Source organism: Eptesicus fuscus, chromosome 15, assembly GCF_027574615.1.
Source record: "Eptesicus fuscus isolate TK198812 chromosome 15, DD_ASM_mEF_20220401, whole genome shotgun sequence".
Taxonomy (NCBI): domain Eukaryota; kingdom Metazoa; phylum Chordata; class Mammalia; order Chiroptera; family Vespertilionidae; genus Eptesicus; species Eptesicus fuscus.
In genome coordinates, this window is record NC_072487.1 from 75,462,205 (window position 1) to 75,489,302 (window position 27,098).

Below are 27,098 nucleotides of genomic sequence, written 5' to 3' on the forward strand. Positions count from 1 at the left end.
CGCCGCTCCGTCTCCACCTCTTTTCTCGGGTGAAACCGGGTTCCTCCCACCTCGCCCCCCTCACCCGCCGCCTGGGCGCCTCAGCCCGGCCTCAGTTTACTCCCTGGACCGCCCGCCGCTGCCGGGGGTGGGGGGGGGGGGCGTCTTCCCTGCAGGGGCGTCCCTCGCCTTGTGCCTCCAAAAGGGCTGAGTCCCTGCCCCGGTGGGTGGGTTCCGGTGGGTGGGTTCCGGCGGGCGCTGGGCGCTGGGCACTGGGCGTGGGAGGGGCCGCTCCGCAGGAAATGCCCGCCATCCGGGCGGCTACCCCCACCCCCGTGTTCCTCCCTGGGCCTGAGGCTCTCCTCCGGGCCGGCCGCCTGGCTGCACATCTGGGCAGGAACAAACCTGCCCTCTATCCCGGGAAGGATCAGATCGGCCTGGGCTTTGATCCCTTTCCCCAGCCCAGGGCTGCGGGCAGGCTCTGCGGCCGGGGACCTGAGCCCTGAGGGCAGGTGCATCTACCTGGCCACTAGAACCCGCCTCTCCTAGGATTGCCTCAGTTTCCCCCTCTCCTCTGTCAGAGCTGCCGCGGGCTCGGGGCTCGGGGCTCGGGGAGGTCTCTGTAGACTTGCAGGCAGTGCCTGGGCCCACTCGCTCGCTGTGCCTCGGGCGGTGCCATGCTGGGGGCAGGTGGGGACACAGGTTCCCTGCCCTCCTGCCTTAGGTGCTGGGGGCAGAGGCAGAAACTGCACAAGGGATGGGAACTGGGACAGGAACTGGAGGCGTCTCCCTTAACTCCCTCCCCCCCCCTCGGCCCGCCCCTCAGCCTGGGCAGGGGGCCTGGGTGGGGCTGTGCCAGGGGAAGCCATTCTGCTCTGCTCAGTGCGAGCGAAGGAGTGGTGCATCCTGCCCGCTGAGTGCCCAGGCTGGGCGGGCACCGGGAGCGTGGAGGAGGAAGGCTCCCCCTCCGCACTGGGCTCCCCCAAGTGCTCACATGTGCCCCATCCACTGCCTGCCTGCTCTGGGCTTTGGTTGGCTCTGATAGGAACCGTTTCTTTTCCTGGCCCAGGGCCCCAGGAGCCTGACTTTGGGCGGGGGGTGAGGGTGAGGAGGGGGCAGGCCCAGACTAACCTGCTATGCAGGCAGTTGTCCTGGGCCCGGGGAGGCTGCCAGAGCAGCCGGAGGCAGGATGCCTGCCTCGGTGCACTCAGCCCCAGAAGCGAGTGTCTTGCCTGTGGGCACCCAGTGTCTTGCCTGTGGGCACCCGTGTGGGAAGAGCCGCTGGAATGCTGGAATCCGGGGCCTGAGGCGCTGGTTCTGCTGTGATACTCTGGGAAAAGTGCATCTCCCAGCCTTGGCTCCCTCCCTCCTTCCGCGGGCACCCTCCCCATTCTTGGGTAGGCCAGGCAGTTCAATGCTATTAGTAGAATAAACACAGGAGTGCATGCACTCTCCCCGCAGCCGAATGCCCCCAGGAGGGGGGTTGAGTGATGAGATGTATGTACCTCAGGAATGGCAGGTGAGGGCTGAAGCCGAGGTCAAGCCTCCTGCCCTCAGCTTCCTCACCTGTCATTTGGGAAGAACAGCCCACCCCGCAAGAACATGCAGATGAAATGAGTGGGGTCTGTCCAGCAACTGTTCAGGCAGAATCCCGACAGCGCCACCTTGTGGTCAAAGTGTGGAATTGCAGGCTGGCTCTATCACATTGATGAGGGCAGCAAAGAGACCGGAGCTGCAATCCTAGGATGAGGAAATCCCAGAGTCCAGGAGAATTCCTGTGGCCTAGGTGGAGGGAGGGCTTTCAACTAATGGCCCCAGCTCAGCTGAGCTAGAATGTCGGAGAGGGGTTCCAGAACATTCCCCAGGCTGTCGCGCTGACATGCTGACATGGAGAATACTGATTGGCATTCTCGGGTTGATGCAGCGGGGACTTTGTTTCTGGAAGCCGTGTAAAGTGAGGGAGAGAGGCCGAGTGACCAGCCACAGGCAGTGAGGAGCAGGCAGCCTGCAGTCAGCCTGGCTTCTGGCCCAGCACTGCCGTGGGCAGGTCACGGCACCTGTAAGAGTCTCCGGCTTGCAATCACACACGTGAATTCCTGCACGTGGCCCGGACACCGTCTCTTCCTGTCCTCATCCCGGCTCTCACATGTTAGAGTGTGCGGGTTTTCTCAGCATCAGGCGAGTGCCCCGCGGGCCCGGTGCTTCCCCGGGAGGCCGGTGGGATGGCTCTGGCTGGGGCCACGGAGGAGGCCCCCTGCCTTTCCAACAGAGGCCAGGCATCTTGTCCTGCTGCCACCTTCCTCCCTCCCGCTGGCAAAGGACGGCTGGGCTGGCTTCGGGAGCTGAGGAACCTGCCTCGGGCAGTTCATGTGGGGTGGGGCGGGGCAAGGCTGGGGTTGGAGGAGGCTGAGTCCAGCCAGGATCTGTAGGCACCTCCCCCAGGCAGGCAGCCCGGTGTCAGAGCCAGAGGTTTCTGGTTGTGTGGATGGTGAGATGGAGGCCTGGAGCCTGGGGGGCTTGCCCAGGGTCAGCCGCGACCGGGGGCGGAGAGTTCAGCGGGCACAGGCTCAATGCCCAGCTCTGGGCTCCTTCCCCCGCATCTCACTCAACCCTGGCAGGCCTGGGGCAGATGGGCTGTGCCCCACTGCTGTGCAGATGAGCAGCTTAAGTAACGTGAACCCGGGTCCGGAGGACCCGTTCAGTGCGCTGACTGGCTCCCTGGCCGTGGCTGCTCTCTCTTCTCCTCCCTGTCTCCCTCCCCCACGCCGAGGCCTCGGCTTCCTCCAGCTTCTGCCGCAGGGGCCTTGCTGGCTCGGGAGGAGCTTCCCCAGATGCTGGGAGGGCAGGAGCAAGGCCAGTGTCAGATTGCATCATTTCCCCGGCCACCGCCCAGCTCCTAATCTCTGGTCACACACACGCACACACACACACACACACACGCACGCACGCACACACACACACACACACACGCGTTCACCCTTAGATGCATGCACCTTGCACACCGCTCAGCCCCGAGGCTGAGGGCCTCCTGCCCCCGCGGGGCGCAGCCTGGCAGGCAGGGGGGCTCACTGGTCCCTGAAGGAGCACGCACAGGACTCCAGGCGGGGAGGGAATGTCAACCCTCTCTCCCTGTAGGTGAGGAACGGATCCCCAGACAGAATAGGCAGCATTGAACGGAGTGCCTGCCACGTGCCAGGCACTGGCAGATGGTCCCTGTCCCCACGGAGCTCACGGTGGGGGACGAGGGCAGTGAGGACACAGCATGGCCTGTGCTGTGATGGGGCCCATCTGAGGCGTGGCGGGACCGCTGCGGCAGAGCAGGGCAGACAGGGGGTGGTCTGTAGCTCCATGGAGCCGCCCCCCTCCCACCCTGATGCCCACCCTCTTGGCTCCAGGTGCATTTGGGAGGTGGCAAAGCAGGGGTGACTCTAGCCCATCCTCCAGACCACATCTTGCCCCTGTGCGTCCCTTCCCTGCGCCTCCCCGGAGAGGGGTGGGTAGCCTGTGCTTACACGTCCAGCTGATCTGGGTTTCAATCCTGGCTCTGCCACTTCCCAGCCAAGCGAGACGTTGAGCGCGTTCTTTAACCTGAGCCTCAGTTTCCCTGTCTCGAACACGAGGTAACACACGTGGACTGCTCAGTTTGTAATAGACATGTTTATTATCTTTTTTAAAATACGTTTTATGGGTTTCAGAGAGAGGAAGGGAGAGGGAGAGATAGAAACATTAATGATGAGAGAGAATCACTGATCGGCTGCCTCCTGCACGTCCCCTACTGAGGATCGAGCCTGCAGCCCAGGCATGTGCCCTGACCGGGAATCAAACCATGACCTCCTGGTTCATAGGTCGACGCTCAACCACTGGGCCTCACCGGCCGGGCAACATGTTCATTATCTTGATTGTGGTGATGGTTTCAGGGGTGCTCGGATGTGTTCATTGAATGCCCTCAGTATATGCAGTTTATTGTCTGAATGTGCAACAGGGTGGGCACCAGGGTGGGGGAGGGGCAGCTCCCTGGAGACAGACAGACCACCCGCTGTCTGCCCTGCTCTGCCTCAGTGGACCCACCAGGCCCCGGACGTGGCCCATCACAGCACAGGTCATGCTGTATTCCAACTGCCCTCGTGTGCCCCATCCCAAGCACACACCTCCCCAAAGCTGCCCGCTCAGCCAGGCTGCTAGAAGGGGGTTCTAGTGGCTGGAAGGCTAGTTCAGGGCCTCTGTCACACACCCCCCTCCCCTCCCCTCCCCCCCACTGAGGCTGCTGCGCCTGGAAACTGAGCAGCGTTTGCTTCTGCAGAGTGGTTCGCCAAGCAGTGACGACAGATTCCAGAAGCCAGGGACCCACACCTTCACCCAGGTACTTCCTGCCTCCCTCCGCCCTCCGCCCTCCTCCTTAATGGTCTATTGTGTGGCTGAGGTTGCCATGGCACCTCTGCTGGCCCCAGGGGCGGGCCTGGCAGGTGGTTGAACGGCCAGTGGAGGGGAGAGTTGTGGGTATCAATCAGATCCACCCCCAACCTCACTGTCCCGAGAGGCCTTCTCTTCCAAGTCCCAAGGGCAGTAGGGACGTGGGCCCCGGGGCTGGCGGGGGTTGGGGGGATGGGGTGGCCGTGAGACGTGAGGAACTGCAGGGAGGACGTGTCTGGCCGCAACGTCCGGCTGTGTCCAGGCTCCGCTGCCCAGGGCGGGGCCGGGGGCCGCACTTCACCTCCGGCCTCCAGGCGATGGGCAGGGTTCAGGCGCCTGCGTCCTGGTGCTGATGGCGGAGCGTGGAGGGGTGTGGCTTCAGGAAGGGGGCGTCCTCAGCTGGCCCTGGCCATGGCGAACATCCTGTTCCCAATCCCGTGGCAGCTTGTCGGGGTTGAGGCTGCCCAGGGCGGCGGCTGGGGTCGGGCCAGGAGGGCGCTGTTGGCTGGGGCGGCGGGCGGGGCGGGCGCATCCATCCCTCACACTCTTCCTCACTCCCTCCAGACCATGTCCGGCAAAGGCTCCGTGGTTCTGGCCTACAGTGGTGGCCTGGACACCTCCTGCATCCTCGTGTGGCTGAAGGAACAAGGCTATGACGTCATTGCCTACCTGGTGAGGAGGCACCGAGGGTCTGCCGTCCCGCCCGCCGCCCCCCAGCTGCCCGCTGCTCACCGTCACTCCCGCCCGCTCCCCCTGAGTCTGTCTCGGGCTGTGGGGAGCGCTCCCTGCACCGCCTCCCTTTCTCCCCTGTGAACGGAGCCCGGGTGCCCCAGGCCTGGGGGTGTCCCCCAGCGCACAGACAGGCCGCTCTCCTGGGGGGCTCACCTGAGCAGAACCAGGGCCGGCCTGCAGCCACGTCTGTCTGGGCGGGGCCCAGGACCTGGAGTCAGGCTGGGGTGCAGGGCAGCCGGGAGCCGGGGCACAGGCCTCCCTGCCGCCCGCCGGCTTCCGTGGATGGTCAAGTGGCTGCACTTGGCTGGGACGTGAGCTGGGGAGTTGTCCTGGCTTGTGGCATGGGGGGCGGGGGGCGGGAAGAGATAATGGTTCAAGGGCAGCCTTTGACCTTCAAGGCAGTGTTAGCAAAAGTTGCGGCCCAGCGGCCGGTGCTGCCCGGGGCCAGGCCTGGCCAGTCCTCCCCCCACAGTGGTCGCTCCTGGGAATATCCGGGTTCTCCACGCCCTGGCTCCTGCCCTCTCTGCTCCCTGGGGCCCCAGCCTCCAACGGAAACCCCTCCACGTGAGGGCTGTTATGTGGACGGCTCTTGCCCGGGGCTCACCCCCGGGGCCGACATTCCTCTCAGCCGTCCTGTCCCTGGGCTGATGGGCCTCTGCTCCGCTCCTCAGGCCAACATCGGCCAGAAGGAAGACTTCGAGGAAGCCAGGAAGAAGGCGCTGAAGCTCGGGGCCAAAAAGGTACCAAGTGGGGGGCAGGGTCTGGGCTGGAAGTGGGGTTTGGACACGGGGGTAGCAGCGGGCTTCCTGCTACAAAGCTCCTTGTCCCCTGGCTCCCTTCTGACTGGCCCTCCTGCTTCCAAGAGTGAAATAAATCCCTTCCGGGTGTGAGTACATACTCCGCCCTCCTCCCCCCAGCCACCTCCCACCCATCCATCTTCTCCTCATCCACTTACTCATCCACCTGCCCATCCACTCACTCATCCACCTGCCCATCCACTCACCCATCGACCCTTTCATCTGCCCATCCACCTGTCCATCCCTCTTTTATCCGCATCCGTACACCCATCCTCCCATCCATTCAGCAGCCTCAGGAAACTCCACTGAGTTCAGCACATTGATTGAGCGTCTGTGTGGCGCGCAGGCCCTGTGCCGGGTGCGGGGCCCATATGGTGAACGGGCCAGCGTGGTCCCTGCTCACCTGGGCTCACAATGCAAGTGTGAGCCGCTCCCGGTGGGGGGGGGGGGGTCCCTGGCACCCCAATCAGAAGCAGGTCCCTCTGCAGGCCACGTGTAACTCGCTCCAGAAGGCAGCCCATGTGCTGCGTGTGTGTGTGTGTGTCTCACATTCTCTGCTCAAGGGTCGAAATTTAGCAAAAGGAACCCTCGTCACCACTTCCAGACCGTCCTTAAGTGCGGTTGGCACCGGAAGCAAGGCGCGTGGCACATCACAGCCCGTTCGTGCTCGGGGCGCGCGCTGCTGCCCGTCATGGCTTTTGCATGTGATGACTGTATCATAGCAAATGTTTCCGCTCAGGGTCTCCAGAAAGGGTCTTGGGGAACCCCCCGGCGTGAACATTTTGAGGGCCATTCCTCTAGATCGGGCTTGTGGCTGGCTGTCCTGTGCATTGCAGGATGCTCCCCAGCATCTCTGTCCTCTGCCCACTCGATGCCAGAGCCCCTGCCCCACCCAAACCAAAACTATCTTCGGGCCTGGGGACAACGTCATCGCTGGCTTTTGTGGATGGCAGCTCTCTGCGGCTCTAGATCTTGGGTGGCAGCCGAGTTTCATTTCAGGCCCAGAATGCTGCGTTGGGAGGGACTGAAGGACCACAGCTAGTTGCAGTGGGATGGCGTGTCCGGATTGATTGACAATGTCTGCCCCGGGTACTGGATAGAGGGTAACGGTGTAGTAGGCTGGGATTGATTAGCGACGCCTCCCCCAGATGCAGAGGTGCAGCTTGCCAGGGTCCATGGGTCGTGTCCGCCTTAGACGCAGGCCGTGCACGTGGCCTGGGGCTCTGCCTCCTGCCGAGGGCCCCCCTTGCTGAGCCTCCCCGCCCCCCGCCCCCCGGGCTCCCCCGCAGGTGTTCATCGAGGACGTCAGCAAGGAGTTTGTGGAGGAGTTCATCTGGCCCGCCGTCCAGTCCAGTGCACTGTACGAGGACCGCTACCTCCTGGGCACCTCTCTGGCCAGGCCCTGCATCGCCCGCAAACAAGTGGAGATCGCCCAGCGAGAGGGAGCCAAGTACGTGTCCCACGGCGCCACGGGAAAGGTGAGACCAGGGTGGACCGGCGGGGGGGGCCGGGCGGAGGGCGGAGGCCAGGGCTGCAGAGGGAGGCGGAGGCGCCGGGCGATGGACAGGTGGCCCTTGATCACTTGTGGGTTTGCCCCCCATCGCCACCAGCTGCACAGCGAACGGGCTGAATAAGAGGAATATTACTAGCACGTGCATTTCCACGTGCGGTGGGAGTGACGTCACCCCATCTGGCCAACTTGAGGCTGAGCGTTGGGGACATGGCCTCTGGCCAAAGTCACAGGGCATGCGTCACCATCTATGCAGTAGAAAGGGTCAGAAACCCCGAGTTCGCAGAGGTTCAGGGCCCGTACAGCTGGGCTCAGATCCTGGCTCCCCCGCTTCCGCGCTGTGTGACTTCACCCCCACAGATAAAATGGGACCCGCTCAGGGCCGGTGGGGAGTCATGAGTAGGGTAATCCCTGTAGAGGGCTCAGCATAGGCCTGGCACGTAGTGAGCGTTCAGTGACAGGGGCATGCCCTGATCATACGATTATCAGACCTGACCTAGGGGCGCCTGCAGGCAGGGGAAGGTCAGTAAGAACAATGGTCAGCGCAGAATGAAAAACTCCTCTGTCCATGCTGCAGTGAGCTGGCAGTGAGATCCCCGTTCCAGGAGGTATCCGAGGGGAGAGCAGGAGACCGGGGTTCTGCAAGGGCGCCTGCCGGGAGAAGGTCCCTCCTCCCGTGCCACCAGGACTGAGGGTGGGTGGCATTCAGGGCTGGTAGAGTGAGCGGGTGAGTGTGTGAGGGGTCTGGCCATGGCTTGAGTGGCTCTTGGGGTCCCGGGAGAGACCCCCAGAGTAACCCACACGCAATAGCCACCAGCAGCTGTGTGCACTGCTCCGTTTGGCCACCAGAGGGCACCAGAGGCTTGTATTTGAGACCTTCTGGGGCAGACCCTGGAGGAAGCGGCTGGAGAAGGAGGCGGCTGCCCCGGGGCCTCTGGTCCCCAGCCTGGTCCCGGAGGGCTGTGGCTCTGAGAACAGCACCCTCTGCGGCGGTTGTGTGGCCCCTTGGGACCTGGGGCTGTCCCTGCAGTTAACACTCAGTGTCCAAAAGAGGAGCAGCCAGACTTGGGACATCTCTGGGGGCCTCCACGGCCAGCGTAGTCCAGAAAACTATAAATTTGTGGGCCGGCGAGCCCAGCCACCTGCAGGGGCTGAGGGCTGGCTGGCTGGGGGCGGGTATCACACATCAGGAGGGGGCCCTGGGGCCCCTGAAGGCAGAACCAGGGCCGGGGGGGCTGGGCCGGCGGGAGGCTGGCAACCCCAGAGGCAGATCCCAGTAGGACATCTTGGCAGAACGTTCTGGAAGGGTTCACCCTGCAGAGAAAGAGGCCGGTCCTGAGGTTCTGGCCCGTGGCTGTGTCCGCTGCTGGCCTCTCTCGGGTGCAGGGACCTAGGGACCCGGGTCCTTGTTCCCGCCGCAGGGCTGTCACCTTCCCGCATCTGTTCATTCGCTCTGGGCGCTGAGTACTCGTCCAGCACGGACTTCCCTCCACACGTGGGGGCATTTGGGGACTTGGGACCCTGACCGAGCAGGGAGCGAGGGACGGTGGCACCGAGACATCCGATGGAGCGGGTGTTAGCCGCGACGCCGAGGGGGAAGGGCACCCAGGCCGCAGGAACAGACTGTGCAAAGGCCTGGAGCCAAGAGGCAGCTTCCCGCCCAGGCCCTGCCCGGGGGCACCTGGTACAGAGCTCAAGCTGGGGTCCATCCCTCCACACCCCACGGAGGCCCTGGCCCCGCCCCCCCCCCAGAGGGCTGCACAGAAGCTGGGGTGGCTCTTCCGGGGCCGCCTCCTTCCCACCAGTTTTGGAAAAGAAGCCTGGAAATCTGAGCCTCAGACTCGGTCAGGGGTGCGGGGAACAGGAGTTTGGTAAAGGGCGCCATCTGCATGGCTGGCCTGGGAGCAGATGGGCCACCCCCCTCCCAGCCCTAGCAGTCCTGGTGGGCGCCGCACCCACACTTAAACACGCCTGCACGTGTATCCGCACATGGATGCACATGGTGTGTGTGTGACAGCTCTACCCCGGCCCCCTGGGGTGCTGCCGGGGGCTGGCCTGGGGTGAGGGAGTGGAAGGATCCGATGGGCCTCGGCCCTGGTCGGGGGCAGAGTTTGAGCCAAGGCCACCTGTTTGGCTCCTGGGCGGGTCTCTGGCTCTGGAACAGATGGGTGTCCCCGCGGCGGGCAGACACCGGCCCGGGTGCCTGAGGGAGCAGGCAGCAGCCACCATTGTTCCGGGGAAATGCGACGCCGTGGGGAAGTCTCCAGGATGTACAACACCAGACCTCGGGCCGGACAGACGAGTCTGCTTGTTATGGTAGCTCCCGCCGGGCCGTGCTGGCGGGGCCCCGGGCAGGTGGGACTGCGCCGCGTCCGTCCGCACGATGGGCATTCCATAGAGCCCACCTCGCAGGCCGCGGGGTGCAGTGAGCTCCCTCCGTGCGGAGCCACGGAGGGCGTGTGGGCTGTGAGGATCGGTATTGCCCGCCGGCTGTGTGGCCTGGGCAGGTGGCTTCACCTCTCTGAGCCTCACTGTCCTCATCTGCGAAACCGGCCCCAGCTGGCTCTCCCGGGTGACAACCAGGGTAGGTAGGTGCTCACTAAGGGGATTGGATGGCCTGGCCGGTGTGGCTCAGTGGATAGAGCGTCGGCCTGCGGAACAAAGGGTCCCGGGTTCTATTCCGGTCAAGGGCATGTAACTCGGTTGCAGGCTCCTCCCCGGGCCAGGCCCTGGTCAGGGCTCATGCAGGAGGTAGCCAATTGATGTGTTTCTCTCACATCGATGTTTCTCTCTGACTCTCCCTCTCTCTTCCACTCTCCCCAAAAATCAATGGAAAAATATCCTCCAGTGAGGGTTAACAAAAAAAAAAAAAAAAAAGTGGATAAAGGGATTGGATGGAGGGTGAGGGGAGCGGCTGACCGGGTGCTGCTCGAGGCCCCAGGGGGTAGAGGAAGGAGCAGCCCGGCCCTCCGCTCCTGCCTCCGCGGAGAGGGACTGAGGGGCTGAAGCCGTGTCCCCATGTCGCCTGACAAGACTCTGGAACATAACATGTCATTCCCGCCTGGCCGCGGCCCCTGCAGTTTTCCCAGGAGGCGCCAGGCCCCTGTTATTCCCGCTGAGCTGGTGGGAGGCGGGCGGGGTGCTGGCAGCCATTGTCTGCGGGTCTGGGCTGTGCGGCCGGGCCAGCTCTGGGGGCGGCCTCTTCCATCATCCTTGTCAGTGTCTAGGACGATGTCCCCTCACTGGGGTACCGGGGGGCCCTCCCTTCACTGCAGAGGACACAGGTGCGGAGAGGCAGGGCGCCCCACCCAGGGTGGTGGGGCAGGGGGGCCAGTGCCTTCCATCTCTGGGCCTCAGTTTCCCTCTATTCAGAGAGGAGCTGAGGAGCAGAGGGCCCTGGGCAGTGAGCTGGTCCCTCCCTCCCTCCAACCAGCCGTTGTGTAGCCAGGAAGCTGAGGCTCAGAGAGGAGACGGGATTCCGGATGGTGTGGGGGAAGGAGGGAGGGAGGCAGGTCACAGCATCGAGGAGCCGGGCAGGGCCACGCAGGTGGGGACCTTCGGGAAGAGGCTGAGGTGTGGGCAGCTCTCCCTGCTGGAGAAGGCCCCCCAGCCCTGCACGCATGCGTACCCCCAGAAGTGTGCATCCCTGCCAGGTACCTAGACATGCGTGCCCTCCACCTCACCACATGCCCACACATACGTGTGCAGCATCTCACTCTAGTCTGCTGTGTTTCTGCATCCCCTGCACCCCACCCCGTGCCCACGCTGACACACCAGCGCGTGCCCAGAAGTCGTGGCATTCCCACACATGCCGGGCACAGGGGCACCCTGTCCTGCACACCAGCTCCGCTCTGTGCTCGAGACCTGGCTGCCTGTGGGGCAGGAGCTGTGTTCCTTCTCCAAGAAAGTCATTTCCATCCTCACAGCAGCTCTAGGGCCCGCTCCAGAAGGTTCTGAGAGAGCCGTCCAGCCACCGGCACTGAGCAGCCCGCGCTGCTCACACACACACACACACACACACACACACACATCACACACACACACACACACACACACCCATCCCCACACCCAGCTGTGGTTCCTGACAGCCCCTGTTCTGTGTTCCAGGGCAACGACCAGGTCCGGTTTGAGCTCACCTGCTACTCACTGGCCCCCCAGATTAAGGTAAGAAGTTGCTCCTCTCGGGGGCGAGGCCTGGGGTCCTGGGAGGTGCCGAGGACAGGGACAGTGCACCTGAGCCTTCCAGGGGTGGGGGGCACCCTTATTTCCCACAGAGAGTGCCCCTCCCTCACACCAGCTGCCAGGGGACAGCGCTCTCTCCCAAGGGGCTGCCCAGGTGTCTGGGTCGTCAGGGCGCTGGACGGACAGATGCCGCTGTCCTTCAGCCCGTGTCCTCGGCACCCCAAGGTCTGGCTTCCCGGGTGCAAGTGGCCGATGTCTAGGCCCCTCGCAGCCCTCCCCGCCCCGGTCGGCCCCTCAACGAGGGCCTGGCTCCTCGCAGCTTCCCGGGCCCTGACCTCCGGTGTCCTGGATTCCTTCCTGGGATGGGAAGGACCCTGGGGACACCCCTGCCCATCGATGCCCTCCGGTCACGAGAGCACACGTCAGCAGCACTACCTAGCCTGCCCCCCCTGCCCCGCCCCCTTCAAGCGCATCTGTGTGCATTCATTCATTCATCCACCCCTTCATCTCCTCATTCATTCATTCATTCATTCACTCAGTATTCACTCAGGCCAGCCTCCAGGCACAAGGCTGAGCGGTAGGCATACAATGCACGCCACCAACGCAGCCCCGTGGCCGCGTTAAAGAAGACAAAGCGACAGGTGACATCTTTCTAATACGATGCAGCATTGCACCCTGTGTTCACATGCCATCCATGTAGCAAAGTCACTGCGGTGTTTCACGGCCCTTTTCGTGCTGAGTCTTCTAGATCCAGCGTGTGCTTTACGCGTCCAGCTCAGCTCGAGACAGGGACGGCCAGGCTGGGCGCGGCACAGCGGCTCCTGGCGGCCGTGTCCCCCCCCCCCCCCCCCCCACAGGTGCAGGGCTGAGCTCCCTGAGGCCGCTTCAGGCTGAAGCAATGGAAGATGTGCCCCCTCCCAAGCCCCGAGGGGCCCTAAGGGGTTTCCGCTTTTTCTTACTCGGCCGTCTTTCTCTGTCCCTCTAACCACCCCGCAGCCGCGCGGGGTGCCCATGGCCTGGCGGGGTGCCCGTGGCCTGGCGGGGTGCCCATGGCCTGGAGGTGAGCGGTAACGAGCTCTAACGATCCGTTTTGACCACAGACACCGGGCGGCTCGGACTTGCCGTGGGCCGGTGCGGTGGTGTCTGGTTTCCGAGTCTTTGTCTGCAGAGGCCAAGCCCAGGGGCTGGGATGGGGCGCAGGCAGGGGTGCAAGCTGGGCTCGGAGCTGGGATGAGGCCAGGGATGCTCATCCTAGGGTTGGGGGTCTTTACCCCCCGCCACCCTCACCCCCCACCCCCCAGCTCCACAGCCTGGAAATCACACCGGCTTCTGCATCTGGTTGGGCCGTTGTGTGAGAGGCAGGGGGCAGGGTCCTGCTTGGCCTCTGGGGTGAGTGGGGGCTCTTCGCTCGGAGGGCCTAGCCCTGCCCCCCCTCCAGGCGCCCCCCCCTCCAGGCGGGTGGAATGAGCTCAGTCCCCGGTCAGGCTCTGGCTCCCCTCCCTTCCGCGCGGAGAGCAGCTCAGGTTCGGGAGAAGGGAAGCAGGAGAATGGGTTTGGGAGATGGCGTGTGTCGTCATCTCTGGTCCCTCCGACCCTGGAGCAGGGCCACTGGGTAGTTGCAGGTGCGGGACCCCGTGGGGGTGGGGGTGGGGGTGGGGGCTGGCCCTCTGACCAGGGGTGCTAGTGAGAAACGGGAGGCTTGTCTAGTTCAAACCCTCAGGGCTCAGTTGGGGAGACTGAGGCCCAGGGGGCAGGACCCGCCTGGGGACACCCGACCATCCTGCCATGGAGCTTGGGCCTATTGAAACCCACCCCCGACGTGGGGGGGCCCATCCTTCCCTGCCTAACGGGGTGCCCAGGGACTGCATCCTCTCTGGGGAGCAGCAGGAGGCCCCAGGGGACCATCGGAGTCTCCTGCCCCTTAGCAGAGAGGCCAGGGGGCAAGGAGAGCCCGCAGCAGGGCCCCCCGGTCTGACCCCTCGCCCCATGTCCAGGTCATCGCCCCCTGGAGGATGCCCGAGTTCTACAACCGCTTCCAGGGCCGCAGCGACCTGATGGAGTACGCCAAGGTAGGAGCCGCGTGTTCCCCTGGCCTCGCCTGCTGCCCGCACGCCCTCCTGGGGGCCGCGTGGACCACCAGCTCGAGGCTGGGGCCGACCCCCATGCCTGGGGATGGCACTTCTGTCCAGCTGCCCCGCCCCCCTTTTCCGGGCACCTGTGCCCTGGGCCAGCCAGCCCCACGGGGGTGTGGTCCCTGCCTGAGCCGGGCCTCTCCCTCTGCCTCCCATTCTCCTGCCACCTCTGCTGTGTGTGTCACTCAGGGGACAGCCGGGGGTGGGAGCCAGGCCATTTCCTGCCCCTCGTTACCTGGCGGCTAATTGTCCCCCGTGCCCTCCCGCGAGCAGGTAGGCGCGCTGAGGAGCCGCGGCCCACGAAGGCTGTGTCGAGCCAGCCCTTTTGAAGTACAAGTTGCAATAAAACATATTAGAAGTTTTACATCAAGATCCTTAGCCTCTCCCCAGGGAACCTTTCTTTTTAGCGACTCGATGGCAGCCCTTGACAAACAGGCTCAATCAATCAGACGGGGGGAAGCAACGCGGCGCACACACCAGAAAATTGCTCGGGTTTTTAAATAGCAGCCGCCCGGGCTGGCTGTGCGCGCTCGCTGCAGCCGGGGTGCCACGTGGCGGGGGACGCGGCGGGGACGCAGCCCTGCCCCGCCGCCAGCATCCCATTAAGACCTGGAGTGCTCGGAGGAGAGATCTCCTACCATCTGTTGTTTTATTATTAAGAGGGGAGTTTACAAGAGCAAGCCCATATGTTGCCAAACAAATTGTCAAATAGCAGAGCTATTAAGGGAACGGCTTGGCGAGGCCTTCTCGTCTCCCCGACCGGACAGGATCTGGAGCGTGCTTCATCTCTAAGAATAATGAATCGGAACCCCCGCCCCACCCGTGTTCTCACGCCTGCCCGTCAGGGTTCGAGACAGGGCCGGGCTGACCCAAATGCTGCTCTTCGCGTAAAACACTCAACCCCAAGCCAAGCTAGCTTGATTCCTGGGCTCCCCAGCAAAGGTGAATTTCAGGGGTGTCGCTGTCTGTCCCCCCTGTCCAGGCTGTGGGGGAAGGCGCTGCGCTCAGCTTCCATCCCCAATAGAAAGTTTGCCCGGGAAAGTCAAGCCCGGGTCCCTCCTCGACCCGCCCTCCCTCGGAGGCCGGTCCGACCCTGGAAGTGTAAGTCCAGAATTTTCCGGAAGGAACCTGCAAATTCAGTGTCCACTCTACAACATCCCGGACGCTCGGTCTTGCTGCCTCTGTGCGGCACACCCGGCACAGGCCCTCGCCGCCTCCGAGGCAGCGGCCGAGGGGGCAGGGGGGGCCGCGGACTGCGAGGCTCCAGGTCTTGCTTCAGGGGGCCAGAGTTTGGGGCTGGCTGTGACCTTGAAAAAAACCGAGGCGTCTGGCCTGGCGCTCCACTCCGCTCCAAGCTCCCTCATGCTGCCCTGTCTCCGCCCTGCAGCAACACGGCATCCCCATCCCGGTCACCCCCAAGAGCCCGTGGAGCATGGACGAGAACCTCATGCACATCAGGTACGACATCAGCCCCGTCCACGGGGCTGCCCGGCGTGGGGAGCGCCTGCCGGGCGGGCCAGGGTGTCCAGGTGGCCGGACACGAGAGGTCCCCGCCCTAACGGAGTGGGGGGAGGGCAGGCCACGTCGGACCCGCTTGTTCCCAGCTCCCCCTGCAGCCCTGCTGGGTGCCCGGGAGATGCGGGCGCCTGGCCTCCTCTGGGTCGCAGGCCGGCCTTCTGAGGAGGGGCTTTTGAGGTTAAACCTCAAGGATGAGGAGGGAGCAGCAGGGTGCAGGGAAGAGCATGGAAAGCAGAGGGAACAGCATGTGTGAAGGCCCCCCGAGGTGGAGCCCTGGGCCCGTGCCCCAGAAGACAGACGTACCCAGGCCCTGTCTTGCCACCTGCAGCTCCCACAGCCGGCTGGGGGCCCAGGATGTGCGGGGCGAGGTCGGCAGCGGTTGCCCCGGCAGAGAGCAGGGCAGGCCCGACTTGTGTCGTGGGGTGGGGGTGTCGGGGTGTAGCCATGTCCCTCCCCGGTAACCTCTGTCTTCCCTTCTCCTCTGCAGCTACGAGGCCGGAATCCTGGAGAACCCCAAGGTAAGCCCTCCTCTGCTCTGGTGGGAGCTGCTCCGCGCCCGTGCGGTCGGATGTGTTTGTAGCCTAATTGGAAATTTCATGGGGGGCGGGCGTGGGGCTGAGGCCGAGCCCTGCCTGTGCTCCCGACCCTCCCCACCGGGCCCCCCACCGGCTGCCCCCGCCATGCTGCGTTTTGAGACCCCCCCCCACCCCGTGCTCTCTTTCTAATGGCTGCTGGGTGAATAGGGGAAGGAAATATTTCAGGGCAGCGCGGAGAGAGGGTGCGATTGTGCGACAGTAAAGAGACAATTAGGCAGATGAGACGCTGTGGGAGGGCCCAGCCGGTGCCCACCAGCTCTCAGGCCACCGCCCCTCAATGGGGGGGCGGGGGGATTAGAGCCCCGGGACCCACATGTCTGGGTCTGCGCCCCATCCCTGTCCCCAGCCTTCCCGGCTGGGCCTCGCCCTTTGAAGTTTAGGATTTCTCTCCCGGGGGGTTTCCCTTTGTATGTCCCCCGCGCACCGTGGGAGGTGGGGGAGGCAGGGTGAAATCTATCCTGCGAAGAGAAAAATCTCTTTGTCCCCGAGGAAACGTGTCTCCTCGCCCTGGCTGAGCCCCACACCCGGGGGCTGGTTTGGGGGTGGGGTGGGGTGGGCTGCTGTGGATGGGGGTGCTCAGGCAGCTGGGTCTGTGGGATCCAGGAAGGCCAGCTGGAAGGGAGGGTGCCCGGTGGGTTGGGTGCGGGTGGGGAGAGCTGGACCCCTGCCGGGGACCCCAGCTTGGCTGCCCGCGGGCCAGGCCGCTGCGTCTGGGTTGGCGATAGGGCAGCGTGTGCCCGGGCCTGGTTTAGCATTTCTCTCGCCTGCTTTCCCTGGTTCTGGCTGTGAGCACCCTGATCGCATGGATGAGGAAACCGAGGCCCTGCAAGCGAGTAGGTGCCAGGTCACCCCGTCGCAGGAGCTGGCCCTCTGACCCCTGTGGTTTCCCCACTGCCCACAGCTCCCCCACCTCTCTCGTTCCTTCAGCCCAACTGTGTCACTCAAGACAGGCTCGCACCCTTGTCCCCTGGAGGCTGATGGCCCCATGAGGCTGCTGCCTGCTGGCCACAGGTTTTTCCAGTTCATGCTCTGCTGACCCCGCGACACTCAGGCCAGCCACCCCTAATTAGCCAGTCACTCAGCGCCCGGGGGGGCGGGGAGGCTGAGCGGGGCAGAGCAGCTTCCAGGCAGGGTGTCCTCCAGCCTGCAGGGCCCCGAGCATGCTGGGAAAGCACTCCCCACCCTGCTCCCAGCAGCCGGTGGGCCCTCCCCTCGGGACTGGGGCGCAGAGCTGAGAACAGCAGTGGTGGGGTGCAAGTCCCTGTGTGACTGGCAGCTCCCCCGCCTCCTAGGCCTCCTGTCTAGTGAGGACAGTGGACGGAGAAGTCAGCGTCGGAGAGGGTCTTCTTAAGGATTCCGCTGCCCGGTCAAGGCGGGAAGGTTCATGTGTGGGTCCCAGGGATCAGAAACCCGGGTTTGAACCCCAAGTCTGCTCCCATTGCTCTGCACCCTTGGGCAAGTTACTCAGCCTCTGAGCCTCTGGCTGCTCGTGCGCACAGTGGGAAACCACAGCGCCGCCCTACTAAGCCACTGAAAGCCGCCGGCCTGCCCATGGCACGGGGCACGGGGCACGGCCTCAGTCCTGGAGCTGGGGGTCCACCCTCCTCCCCGCCCCCCTCCCCCTGAGAACCTTTGGGAGGAAGGGGCCACCATCCCCTTTCATCAGGACAGACTGGGCCGGGTGGGTCCGGGGGAGACCTCATTCCCGCTGCGGCGCATGGAGCAGCCGGCCCTCATCCTGCTCCCAGGCTGTTCCAGGCCCCCCCCCCCACCCCCACCCCTTGCGTCTCTGAATCTGATGTACGTGGGGGGGGGGGGCGTTATCCTCTGATCCCAGAAATGAGGAGGTAGCAGTGAGGGGCCAGGGAGACACCTTGCTCCCTGAGCTGCCCGGCCCCCTCGGGAGGAGCTGGGGAGACAGCCTCAGGGGCCTGGGGCCCCCTCCCCCTCTCCAAAAAGAGCCGGAGACCTGTCGAAGGGAGGGTTCGGAGGCAGATGGTGGAGCCATTTTCTGCCTCCGTGAGGGCTGATTGAAGAGCAATGAGGCAGCTAATGCGAAGAAAGATAGAAATTTACTTGCTTTAACTTCATAGGGCCCACAGTGAAAGAGCGCATTCAGCGCCGGCCGCCATGGCTGACGGGTGAATAAACCATCCGCAGCATCGATCATGCCTCTACATCATGGTTCAGTTCATGGGCCATTTGCTCCCAATCTCTCCTCCTCGGCCTGCTCCCCCCGACCCCCTCCGCACCCCCCCCTCTCTTTTTTTCTTCACTGTCCTCCCTCCCCCCACCCCACCGCCTCCCCCCAGATGACATTGGAAGTGAGCCCTCCCGCTGGGATGGATAAATAGATGGTATTGATACTCGGCTACAAACTATTTGTCATTTGAACTGGGCTTTGAGGAGGGAGAGCGTGAGCCACCTTGGGATGCAAAGCAAATGTCACTTGACTTCTATTTAGTTATTTTCCTTAATTGGCGCCGTCGGGGTGTCGGGAGCCCCGCGGCTGCCTCCTGCTTCCGCTGTGGAGTGCTGGGGCGCCGTCCTTGGGGTCTTCCACCCTCTCCTCCCCATCCTGTGGCCGGAGAGAGTGACAAGCAGAGGGCCGGGCACAGCGGGGTGGAGGTGGGAGGGAGGAGGGCTTGGGTGCAGGGTTCTGGGTGCTCAGTGCTGGCACCCCAGTTTGAGCTCAGCCTGGACTGGGGGGCCAGAGAGGAGCCCTGGGCGAGTGAGGAGAGGCTGCTGAGTCGTGTTGGTCGCCCAGAGTCCCAGGTTCGGGTTCACTTGCCCAGGGATGGTGGTCCGTGGGGCTGGGGAGCATTTCTCTGAGCCCCCCAGCTGCCTGCCCCCGTGGCTAGCCACGCTGGCTGTCTTTGGCCACGGCCCTCATGCTGTAGCTCAGCCCTCAGGTTACGAACACGGCCGGGAAACAGCATGGGGCGGTGGAAGGAGCACTGGACAGGGAGTCCAGACTCCCCGGGACTGGCTCCCACAGCAGTGGGGTCAGGCAGTCTGATCTGAACAATCGCTTCTTTGTCCTTGGCTTTCTCTCGGGTCCATGGAGACATCAGGCTGGGGGGGCCCTCCAGGACCCAGTTCCAATGACGGTTCGTAGCTGTAGTGGGTTTGGGTCCTGGTCCCCGCCCCACACACGGACACGTTCAGGAATGCGGCTGGCCGCACGTCACATGACACTTTGGAGGTGCCAGGGGCTCCAGCAGTCCCCGTGGGAGCTCAGAAGGAGTGCCCGGGACTGAGGGGTTTCTCAGCGGGGTGGGGCCTGGGGTGGCCGTTCACCCTTCCAGAGAGCCAACAGGCCAAGTGCCCGCAGGCGCTCTGAGGGCCCACCTGCCCTGGAGGGGCATCACCAGGCTCCACTCCAGCGGTCCTTCCCACCTGCGGAGCTGGGGACAGCTGGCACCGGGCCGTGCTGGCATTTTCCTGGGTGGTTTTCAGAGCCGGGAAAGGCTGCCTCCCTGAAGGGCTCAGGCAGTCACGGGCAGGTCACTGCTCCATCCTACGTGTGAGGAAGTGGAGGCTCAGCGGGGGGGAAGCCGCTCGCCCAAGGCCCCAAGCCTGAGGCCTGGACTCCAGCACCCTGAAACCCAGCACCTGTTCGCTGAGGACCTCGTGGGTCCCCTGCCCTGGCTGCAGCCACGGCCCCTCCTCTCCGCCTCTGCGCCTTCGTCTGTAGATGGGGTAACAGTGCTCGGCCTTCTTCCCAGGGCTGCTGGGGGGACTGGGAAGAAACTGTGCATGGGGAGGGGAGGATGAGTGTTTGCAGGGATTTAAAGGCAAAGATTAGGGGACTGCACTTCCCAGGATGTCCCAGGTGGGCAACAGCTGGGCCTGGGCTGCCCACAGCCGGCCGTGAGCAGCCAGGCCCGAGAGGCCCCGTCCCCCTGGCACAGCGTCCCGGCCAGAGCCCGGAGGGGGGGCAGGTGCGGGGAGCCGAGGCCTCGGAGACAGGAGGGAACGTGGAGAGTTCCAGGCAGCCGGCCGCCCTCCGCCGCCGCGTGGAGACGAGAGGCCCATTTTCTGCCGCGCCCGAGGAGACATATACATAAAGGTTGATGTGTTTCCAAATGGGTTTTTGCGTTGCTCCTCCGTTTCCTCCCTGTGAGTATTAACCCCGGGACCCGGGGCCGCGCGGCTCGCTGGAGCACCTGCTGGGGTCACGCGTAGTCATTAGCTTTGCGGTCAGTGCAGAATAAACCCCAATCCTGGGAGCCTGCGAGAGCGTGCGCGCCCGCTCCCGGGAAGCCCCCCGTGCGCCTCGCGCCTCGGAAGGCGCCCTTTTCCTGCCTGACTTGTCCCTCTCCCGCTGCATTCTGCCTCCAGCTGTGGGGGCGTCGAAGGAAAAGATGAGATCAAGTTGAGGGGAAAAATTGTCTGATTTCTCGAGCTCTTTGTTTCCCAGGCCCCTGGCAAGCGGGGCTGCCGCGGGGCTGGGGGCGGGGAGGCCTGCTGGACTGTGCCAGCGGGCCCCCCGTTTCTGGAGAGGGGTGAAGATCTCTGCAGGAGGTGGGGTGCAGGGAGTCGGGGTCCGGCATGGCGTGACGTGGCTCTGGGCACCCCGTCACTCACCTCTTTCTGTGCTTTGTCAGAACCAAGCCCCTCCAGGCCTGTACACAAAGACCCAGGACCCGGCCAAAGGGCCCAACACCCCTGACGTCCTTGAGATTGAGTTCAAGAAAGGTAGGTGGGGGCCCGGCCCGCGTGGCTCAGGGGTTGAGCGTCGACCTGTGAACCAGGAGGTCACGGTTCGATTCCCCGTCAGGGTGCCTGCCTGGGCTACGGGCTCAATCCCCAGTGGTGGGTGTGCAGGAGGCAGCCAGTCAATGATTCTCTCTCATCGATGATGTTTCTCTCTCTCTCTCCCCCACTCCCTTCCTCTCTGAAATCAATAAACTATATTTTAAAAATGAAAGGTAGGTGGCCACCCTTCAGGACTTGAGAGGGTGGGCTCGAGGCCCTGGCCCCTTTTTGCATCCTGAAAGGCTGGGCACGAGCCCTCGGCACCCCTCCTGCATTTCTGGAGGTCAGAGTTCAGGCAGGGGCTTCGATGGCTCCCAACCTCCCCCTTCGGCCGGGTGGTGGGACCCATGGAGCCTCCAGGCGTGGGAGGAAGGCACTTCGGCTGCTGTCCACCAGCTCACAGGCGCCAGGTTCAGAGGGAGAGCGTTCCGGCCGGAGCAGCCACTTTGAGGAAGTCACTCAATTAGAGAGCTGGCCCCGTAGCTACAGCCTCAGCTAGCCCTCAGTTAGCTGCTTGACGCTTCTCCCCACACCCCAACCCGGGGTTCAGACCCCACTCTTGGCTTGAGTCCTGATCTCCATCCTCACTGCTATCACCAAGAAGTGTTTGCTGGCCTGGCCTGGGCGCCCAGCCCTGGCACCAGGGATATCCCTTGCTCTGGGGGGTGGAGGGGAAGGCAGGGCAGGGCGTACCTGGTCATGGGAGGAGCAGGACCAGGCTCAGGCTAAAGGCTGGGGGGGGGTGGGGGGGGTGGCGGGAGGTGAGGACCTTTTCAGGAGGCTGGGGAAATCAGGAAGGCTTCCTGGAGGAGGTGGTATACTGGGCAGGAGTTTGAGGAACCCAGCTGGGGCATGAGGCATGGAGGCTCTTGGAACTTTAATTACTGCCTCTCCCTGGCCTTTCCCAGAAGCCTTGCCGAGACAGCGGGCATGTCCTTCCTCCCCATTTGTTCAAACCCTTGAATTCCATGCCACTTGGGCACCTGAGGGTTCTCGGTCTGAGGCCCCTAAAGGCACCTGGAGCGCTAAGTCGCTCTCGTGCCCACTCTGTCAGGCCCAGCCTGTGGGGCATCCTCTCTGAGAAGATGGTGGGCCAGACCCAGGTAGCGCCCCCCCCCCCCCAAGGCCCCCCAAAGAGCTCAGGAGAGCCATGGGGGCAAGAGAGCCGGACAGGAAACGTGATCCATTTTCATGATTCGGGGACCGTCTGGAACAAAATAGACGGGAGGAACCCTCCCCGACCCGTCGCCATTCACCCGCTAGTTAATTTATTTGAAGTTTTAATCTAATTATTAACTATTTTAAAGGCTAAGAGGCTTTCTCGGGCAGCAGCACCAACAATGTCAGCCCCTTTCTGGGGCAGGCCCCGTCCGCGGCCGGGCGAGGGAGGGGATAATAGGGCGGAGGAGGCAGAGAAAGGGACAGGGGAGAGGCGGGGGGTGGCAAGAGGGGCTTAAGGTTCATTATTGGGCAGACTTACATTTAATAGCAATTTACAACCAAGTTATAAAACCCCTGGAAATGGGGGTGAAGAATGGGGAGGCTGACAGCGCCGTGAGCGAAGGCCCTCCGAGCGGCGCCCGGCTAATAAAGACTCGAAAGCCGCTATTGAGCCCTGATTGGCACCGGTCGCCGGCCCCATGGTAATGAGCTGGGCAGATGGGTGGGGGATTAGCCGCCAACTTTGAACAGCCTTTCTTTGTCACTGTTACAGCTCTCTTGTTAGTCCCCTAATACATTTATTGCTCATTTCACACCCCTCCAGAAACTGCCCCTTGCTATTCAAAGTCAACCCCGAACCCACCCACTGGCCCCCCCCTCCACCCCCCTAGACTCGGCTGGTCCCTCCCGAGCGGCCGCCTCCCTCCTGCCCTCCTGCCACCCCAGACCCCACTTCTCAGGATTCAGGGTGCCTGCTGGAGCGGGCACCGCCTCACCCCCATCCATCAGATGGCTGCGTGGGGGACTGGGGTGTAGGGCAGGGGCTGGGGGGCTGGCTGACAGACACACAGGGGGTGTGTGTGTGTGTGTGTGTGTGTGTGCGCGCGCCCACCTCGGCCGGGCGGCCCCCCGGTAACTGGTGGGACAGAAGGTGCTCCTGGCATAAGACAATGGTGGAGCGTGAAATTCAATTAGTTCAGGGCCTGGTTCCAATTTCACAGCCCCTAAATGCAAAAGGGGCAAGGAGAATGGGGAGGGTGGGGGAGAGCGTTTTTATTGCGTTTTCCCTTTCATTCCGGGGGGCTTTCTCGCCCCTCCGCTCCCCCCAGCAGGCCTCAACCTGCGCAGGGCTTTTCACGGAGTCATTTGGACTCCATATCTGTCACATCCATTTAAGGCGTTGCGGGCGGAGGGAGAGGGCGGGGTGGCGGGCCCGGGCTCCCCCGGAGCTCCAGCCCCGGGCCCACCGCCTTCTCCTCCCGCCTCAGGGGTCCCCGTGAAGGTGACCAACGTCAAGGATGGCACCACCCACCGCACGGCCTTGGACCTGTTCGTGTACCTGAATGAGATCGCGTGAGTGCCCGCCCCGCCCCGCCCCGCCCGCCCCGGGAAACGCTGTCTGTGGCCAGCCCGGGGCGGCCCGGGGCGGCCGATGGTCATGCCAGGGGCCAAGGATCCAGGCCTGCGCCCCACAGGCCGCCCTGCCACAGCCCCCACTGTCCCTGGTCGGAGTCTTGGAAGGTAACACCCGGGGGGGGGGGTCTCCGGCACCTCGGGACCAGGACCGAGGGAACGGTGAACAGAGGTTAGGGCTGGTGCCACGCAAGGCCCAGATAGGGAGGTCGCGGCAGTTACGCCTTAAACTCACCGTGTGACAAGCGATCTCGTCCGTGTCTGGGCCTCGGTTTCCCCACGTGTACGGTCTGCTACGTCTGAGGACATCGGAGGTGGTGCCTGACAGCCTGCCTGCGGCCCCGGGGCGGGCATAGCCCAGGTGTGCCCAAACCGCGGCCGCGGGTGGCGGCCTCGGGGCCAGGCCGGCGGCAGCACCGGCTCCGAGTGACCCGCTCTCCCCACAGGGGCAAGCACGGCGTGGGCCGCATCGACATCGTGGAGAACCGCTTCATCGGGATGAAGTCCCGCGGTGAGTCCGCCGCCCCCCTCGGGGCCGGCCTCGGCACCCAGAGTCCCCTGAGGTCCCCGGCCCGTTCAGGCATTGCGACTCCCCTGCTACGTCGGTGACCGGGCAAGTCCCTTCACCCCCACCAGACTCGGTGTCCCTCCTGAAATGGGGGTGGAGGGTGCTTTGCCACTGGCTTCGGGGAGTTGTGGGAAGAGCCGTCCCCAGGGCAGGGCGGAGTCTGGGGGTCCAGGAGAGGTTCTGAGGAGAGAGGTTCCGAAGAGAGGAGGGCAGGCTCTCCTGGGCCCGGGGCGGGGCGGGCGGGTGGGCCGGGTTCGGAGGCGGACGTGCAGGGCTGATTTCCTTGTCATTAAGGCTGGACGCAGGCCGGCTGGCCTGGTAGGGGATCCTGCCAGAGGGGGGCGCTGTGGGCTGCAAGGTGCTGTGAGCAGCCAGGAGGTGGTGGGTGGGCCGCCACCTCGGCTGGACTGCCCAGCCGCACCCGCCTCTGTGGCGAGGCCAGGAGGGAGGAGAGTTTGGTCCCCAAGCAGGTGCCTCTTTCTTCTCTTAGCATCACCGCCCGTGACTCCCTTTGTCTGTCACTCACCAAGTCATCGCCGCCCCCTCCCCTCCAGACTCGGTTTCCCCGTCCACACGAGGGGCTCTCAGCTCCCTGTGGGTCTGTGACAGGGCTGCGCTCTGGGAGCTCCAGGAGGGAGGGGCCGCTCTCAGCAGTGAGAGCCCTTGAACTGGGCACTTGAACTTGTAAATACCGGTCGTGGGGTTGGGGTTGCCGTCCCTGTGTTGGCAAGTGTTCCTATCGCTTTGCTCAGGGTCGATTTTAAAAGATAACACAGCCAGATAAATCCAGGCCAGGGTGTAATCATGGCCTTTGCCCTTCAAGATGTTTAACTAAGATCCTAAAATCCGAAGAGAGCCGGCGGCAGGTTTCAGCTGTTGGAAAGGGGGCTGGTGCGGGAGGCAGGAGGCTGGGGTTCTCACCCCAGGGCTGCCCTGCCTTGCCCAGTGACCTTGGACTTGTCATTTCTGGGCCTGTTTCCCCAGGGGCCGTGGGATAGGCGTGTGGGGGGAGTCCGTCCTTAGGGCTCTGCACTGCTTGGGTTTGCCTCCAGAAGTGTGGGGAGTGGGACTTGGCCCCCGCCTCTCTCCCGAGCTCTCCTCTGCAGGGCTGGGCTGTGATGGAAACAGCCTAAGGGAAGTCTCCAGGAAAGGCCTTGCGGAGAACAATAGTGCTAATTAGCTGCTGCCTTTTACCCTCCCTTACCTTTGTCTCTTACCTCCATTCACATCTGATTAAGTGCCCTTTTGTCTCAGTCTGCCCTTGGGAGCCCTCACAATGTAAACCCTCCCAGGCAGACCTGGGAGGGACCTTGGGGAGCCCGAGACCAGCACCCTCATTGTATAGACGAGCAAGCGAGGCTCCAAGTTACAGGCACGTGGGTGGCAGGGCCTGGACCGATGGCCCAGATCCGGGCAGGCTACGAGAGCTTTAGTCTGGAATGTGGCCCGTCCGGGTTCTGGCCCGGGTATCACAGCAGGAACTGGAGCAGGGGAGGGGCTCTATCCATGCCTGTGGCCTGGGAGGATGCTGCAAGGACAAGGCAACAACCTATGCCCTCCGGTTGCTTAGAGGGGTCCACTAAGGCCCCTATTGCCAGGCCCCTTCTGTGCCCGTGGCAGGCATCACTAATTGATTGTGAATGTGTCTTGGTGCTTCAGGCAGTCACGACCAGCCGATCAAGATAGGTAGATCAAGATAGGTATTTACGGTGAAAATGAATGTCCTTATGGGAAAGCTAAGGACTGGCCTGAGGTCACTCTGAGGTGGCCTCCTGCTAGGCAGGGAGAGCCAAGCAAACTTGAATTGAAGGAGGTAGTGATAAAGGCCTGGTCTGGGCTATTCTGGGAAGACATCCTGGAGGAGGAGGTGGCCAGTTGGGTGGTGGGTTGGGTCTGATGGGGGCTGAACCCCCCGGAGACCTGGCAGAGGCTGGTATAGAGGGTCTAGGCTTTGGTGCCAGGCTCGAGTCCCCATCCCGGCTCCATCACCACGGTGAAAGCAACAGCCTCTCTGAGCCTCGGCTTCTTTTGTGAAATGGGTTGTGTTCAGGTCAAATCTGGAGAGCTCTTGGCCCACAGTGGGTGCTGTGCCTGGATGGTAGACTCCATCTTTTCCCCAGAACTGGGCGCCATCACCATTGCAGGTCGGAGCCAGGCGACTAGCAGGCAGATCCGACTTCTTTGGTAAGCATGCCACCCACCAGAGGAACAGACGCCTGAAGGACAGCCTTCACCCGCCCAGGTAGTGTGTGTGGACCCGAGGGGGCTGTCCCTCGAAGCACAGGATTCGGTCACCAACTTGCTGTGTGACCTGAGGCACGTTGCTTTCCGTCTCTGCACTCCAGCTGTCAACGGTGGGGCAAGACTAGGTGATACTGTCATTTCCCTGTGGAAGTTCTAATTCACCTAGTTTCTTACGTGGGTTGCGGGGGGGGTGGGGGTGAGAGGTGAAAATTGCTTCCTCATTTTAGGCGATATCTTGTTTTTATTTCTCCACTCCCAGTGATTTGTAGTGAGAAAGAAAGAGCGGGGCAATAAATTGGGACACTATGGAGTCTCCCACTACGGGGTTTTTATTAAGTCTACGGTAATGGGAGAAGCTGTTAATTGCCAACTATATTGAGGGCAGAGTGGGAGGGCTATTGTCCATATCGCTGTGTACAAGGGGAAATGTCATTTGTATCGATTTTACAAAGCTCATAATTGAAATTCGTTAAGGGCTTGTTTATTTGTGGTGTGTTTAGTTTTTTTTTTGGTTTTTTTATTTGGTTGGTTTTGTGTGTTTTTTATCCCCTGGGGTCGGGGTGTTAGGGAGTTGGGCAGTGCTGGGTCTGGGGTGGCTGGCTCAGTGGCATCAGGGGCCATGGGGTCAGAGGGGCAGGGGCCGGGGGAAGCTGCAGATGGAGTAGCTTTCGCTGTATTGTGGCTGTTCACATCGTCATTATCACATTATCTTTTTAACTCTGGAGGGGGGCTAATTAAGTGAAGTAAATGAAATCAGTGGGGAGGAGAAGGGGGGCGAGGCAGGCAGGAGGAGAGCAGGGAAGGAGCCAGCTCACGTCCTTCGCTCACCTTGCTCCTCGCTCAGCCTGGCCCCCCCCCCCAGATCTCAACCCTCCCTCCTCCTCCTCCTCCTCCTCATTGCCAGCTTTCTCTGCCCTCTACTCTTTCTCTTCCACTCTTTAACCTTCTCCCTCCACCCTACCCATCTCTCCCCTCGTCTAACTTCCTCCTTATTCCTCTACTTTCTGGCTAAGAAGGAACCAGGGCTGCCTGCCCACGTACCCACCTGCCCGCCCACCAACAGCGTCACACAGATGGAACCTTCCAGATGGAGAA

General features: G+C 63.2%; 1 protein-coding gene across 1 annotated transcript in view; it reads left to right on the plus strand.

The window, feature by feature from the left end:
• ASS1 (argininosuccinate synthase 1) overlaps positions 1–27,098 on the plus strand; it is a 42,015-nt gene that overhangs the window by 315 nt on the left and 14,602 nt on the right. The window contains exons 2-12 of the mRNA XM_008152518.3: positions 4,280–4,339; positions 4,954–5,061; positions 5,793–5,861; positions 7,208–7,396; positions 11,536–11,592; positions 13,605–13,679; positions 15,130–15,200; positions 15,748–15,778; positions 20,467–20,557; positions 23,047–23,131; positions 23,638–23,702. Coding sequence (XP_008150740.2) covers positions 4,957–5,061; positions 5,793–5,861; positions 7,208–7,396; positions 11,536–11,592; positions 13,605–13,679; positions 15,130–15,200; positions 15,748–15,778; positions 20,467–20,557; positions 23,047–23,131; positions 23,638–23,702 — 838 coding nt within the window. The 5' untranslated portion in view covers positions 4,280–4,339; positions 4,954–4,956. The remainder of the gene's footprint in view (positions 1–4,279; positions 4,340–4,953; positions 5,062–5,792; positions 5,862–7,207; positions 7,397–11,535; positions 11,593–13,604; positions 13,680–15,129; positions 15,201–15,747; positions 15,779–20,466; positions 20,558–23,046; positions 23,132–23,637; positions 23,703–27,098) is intronic.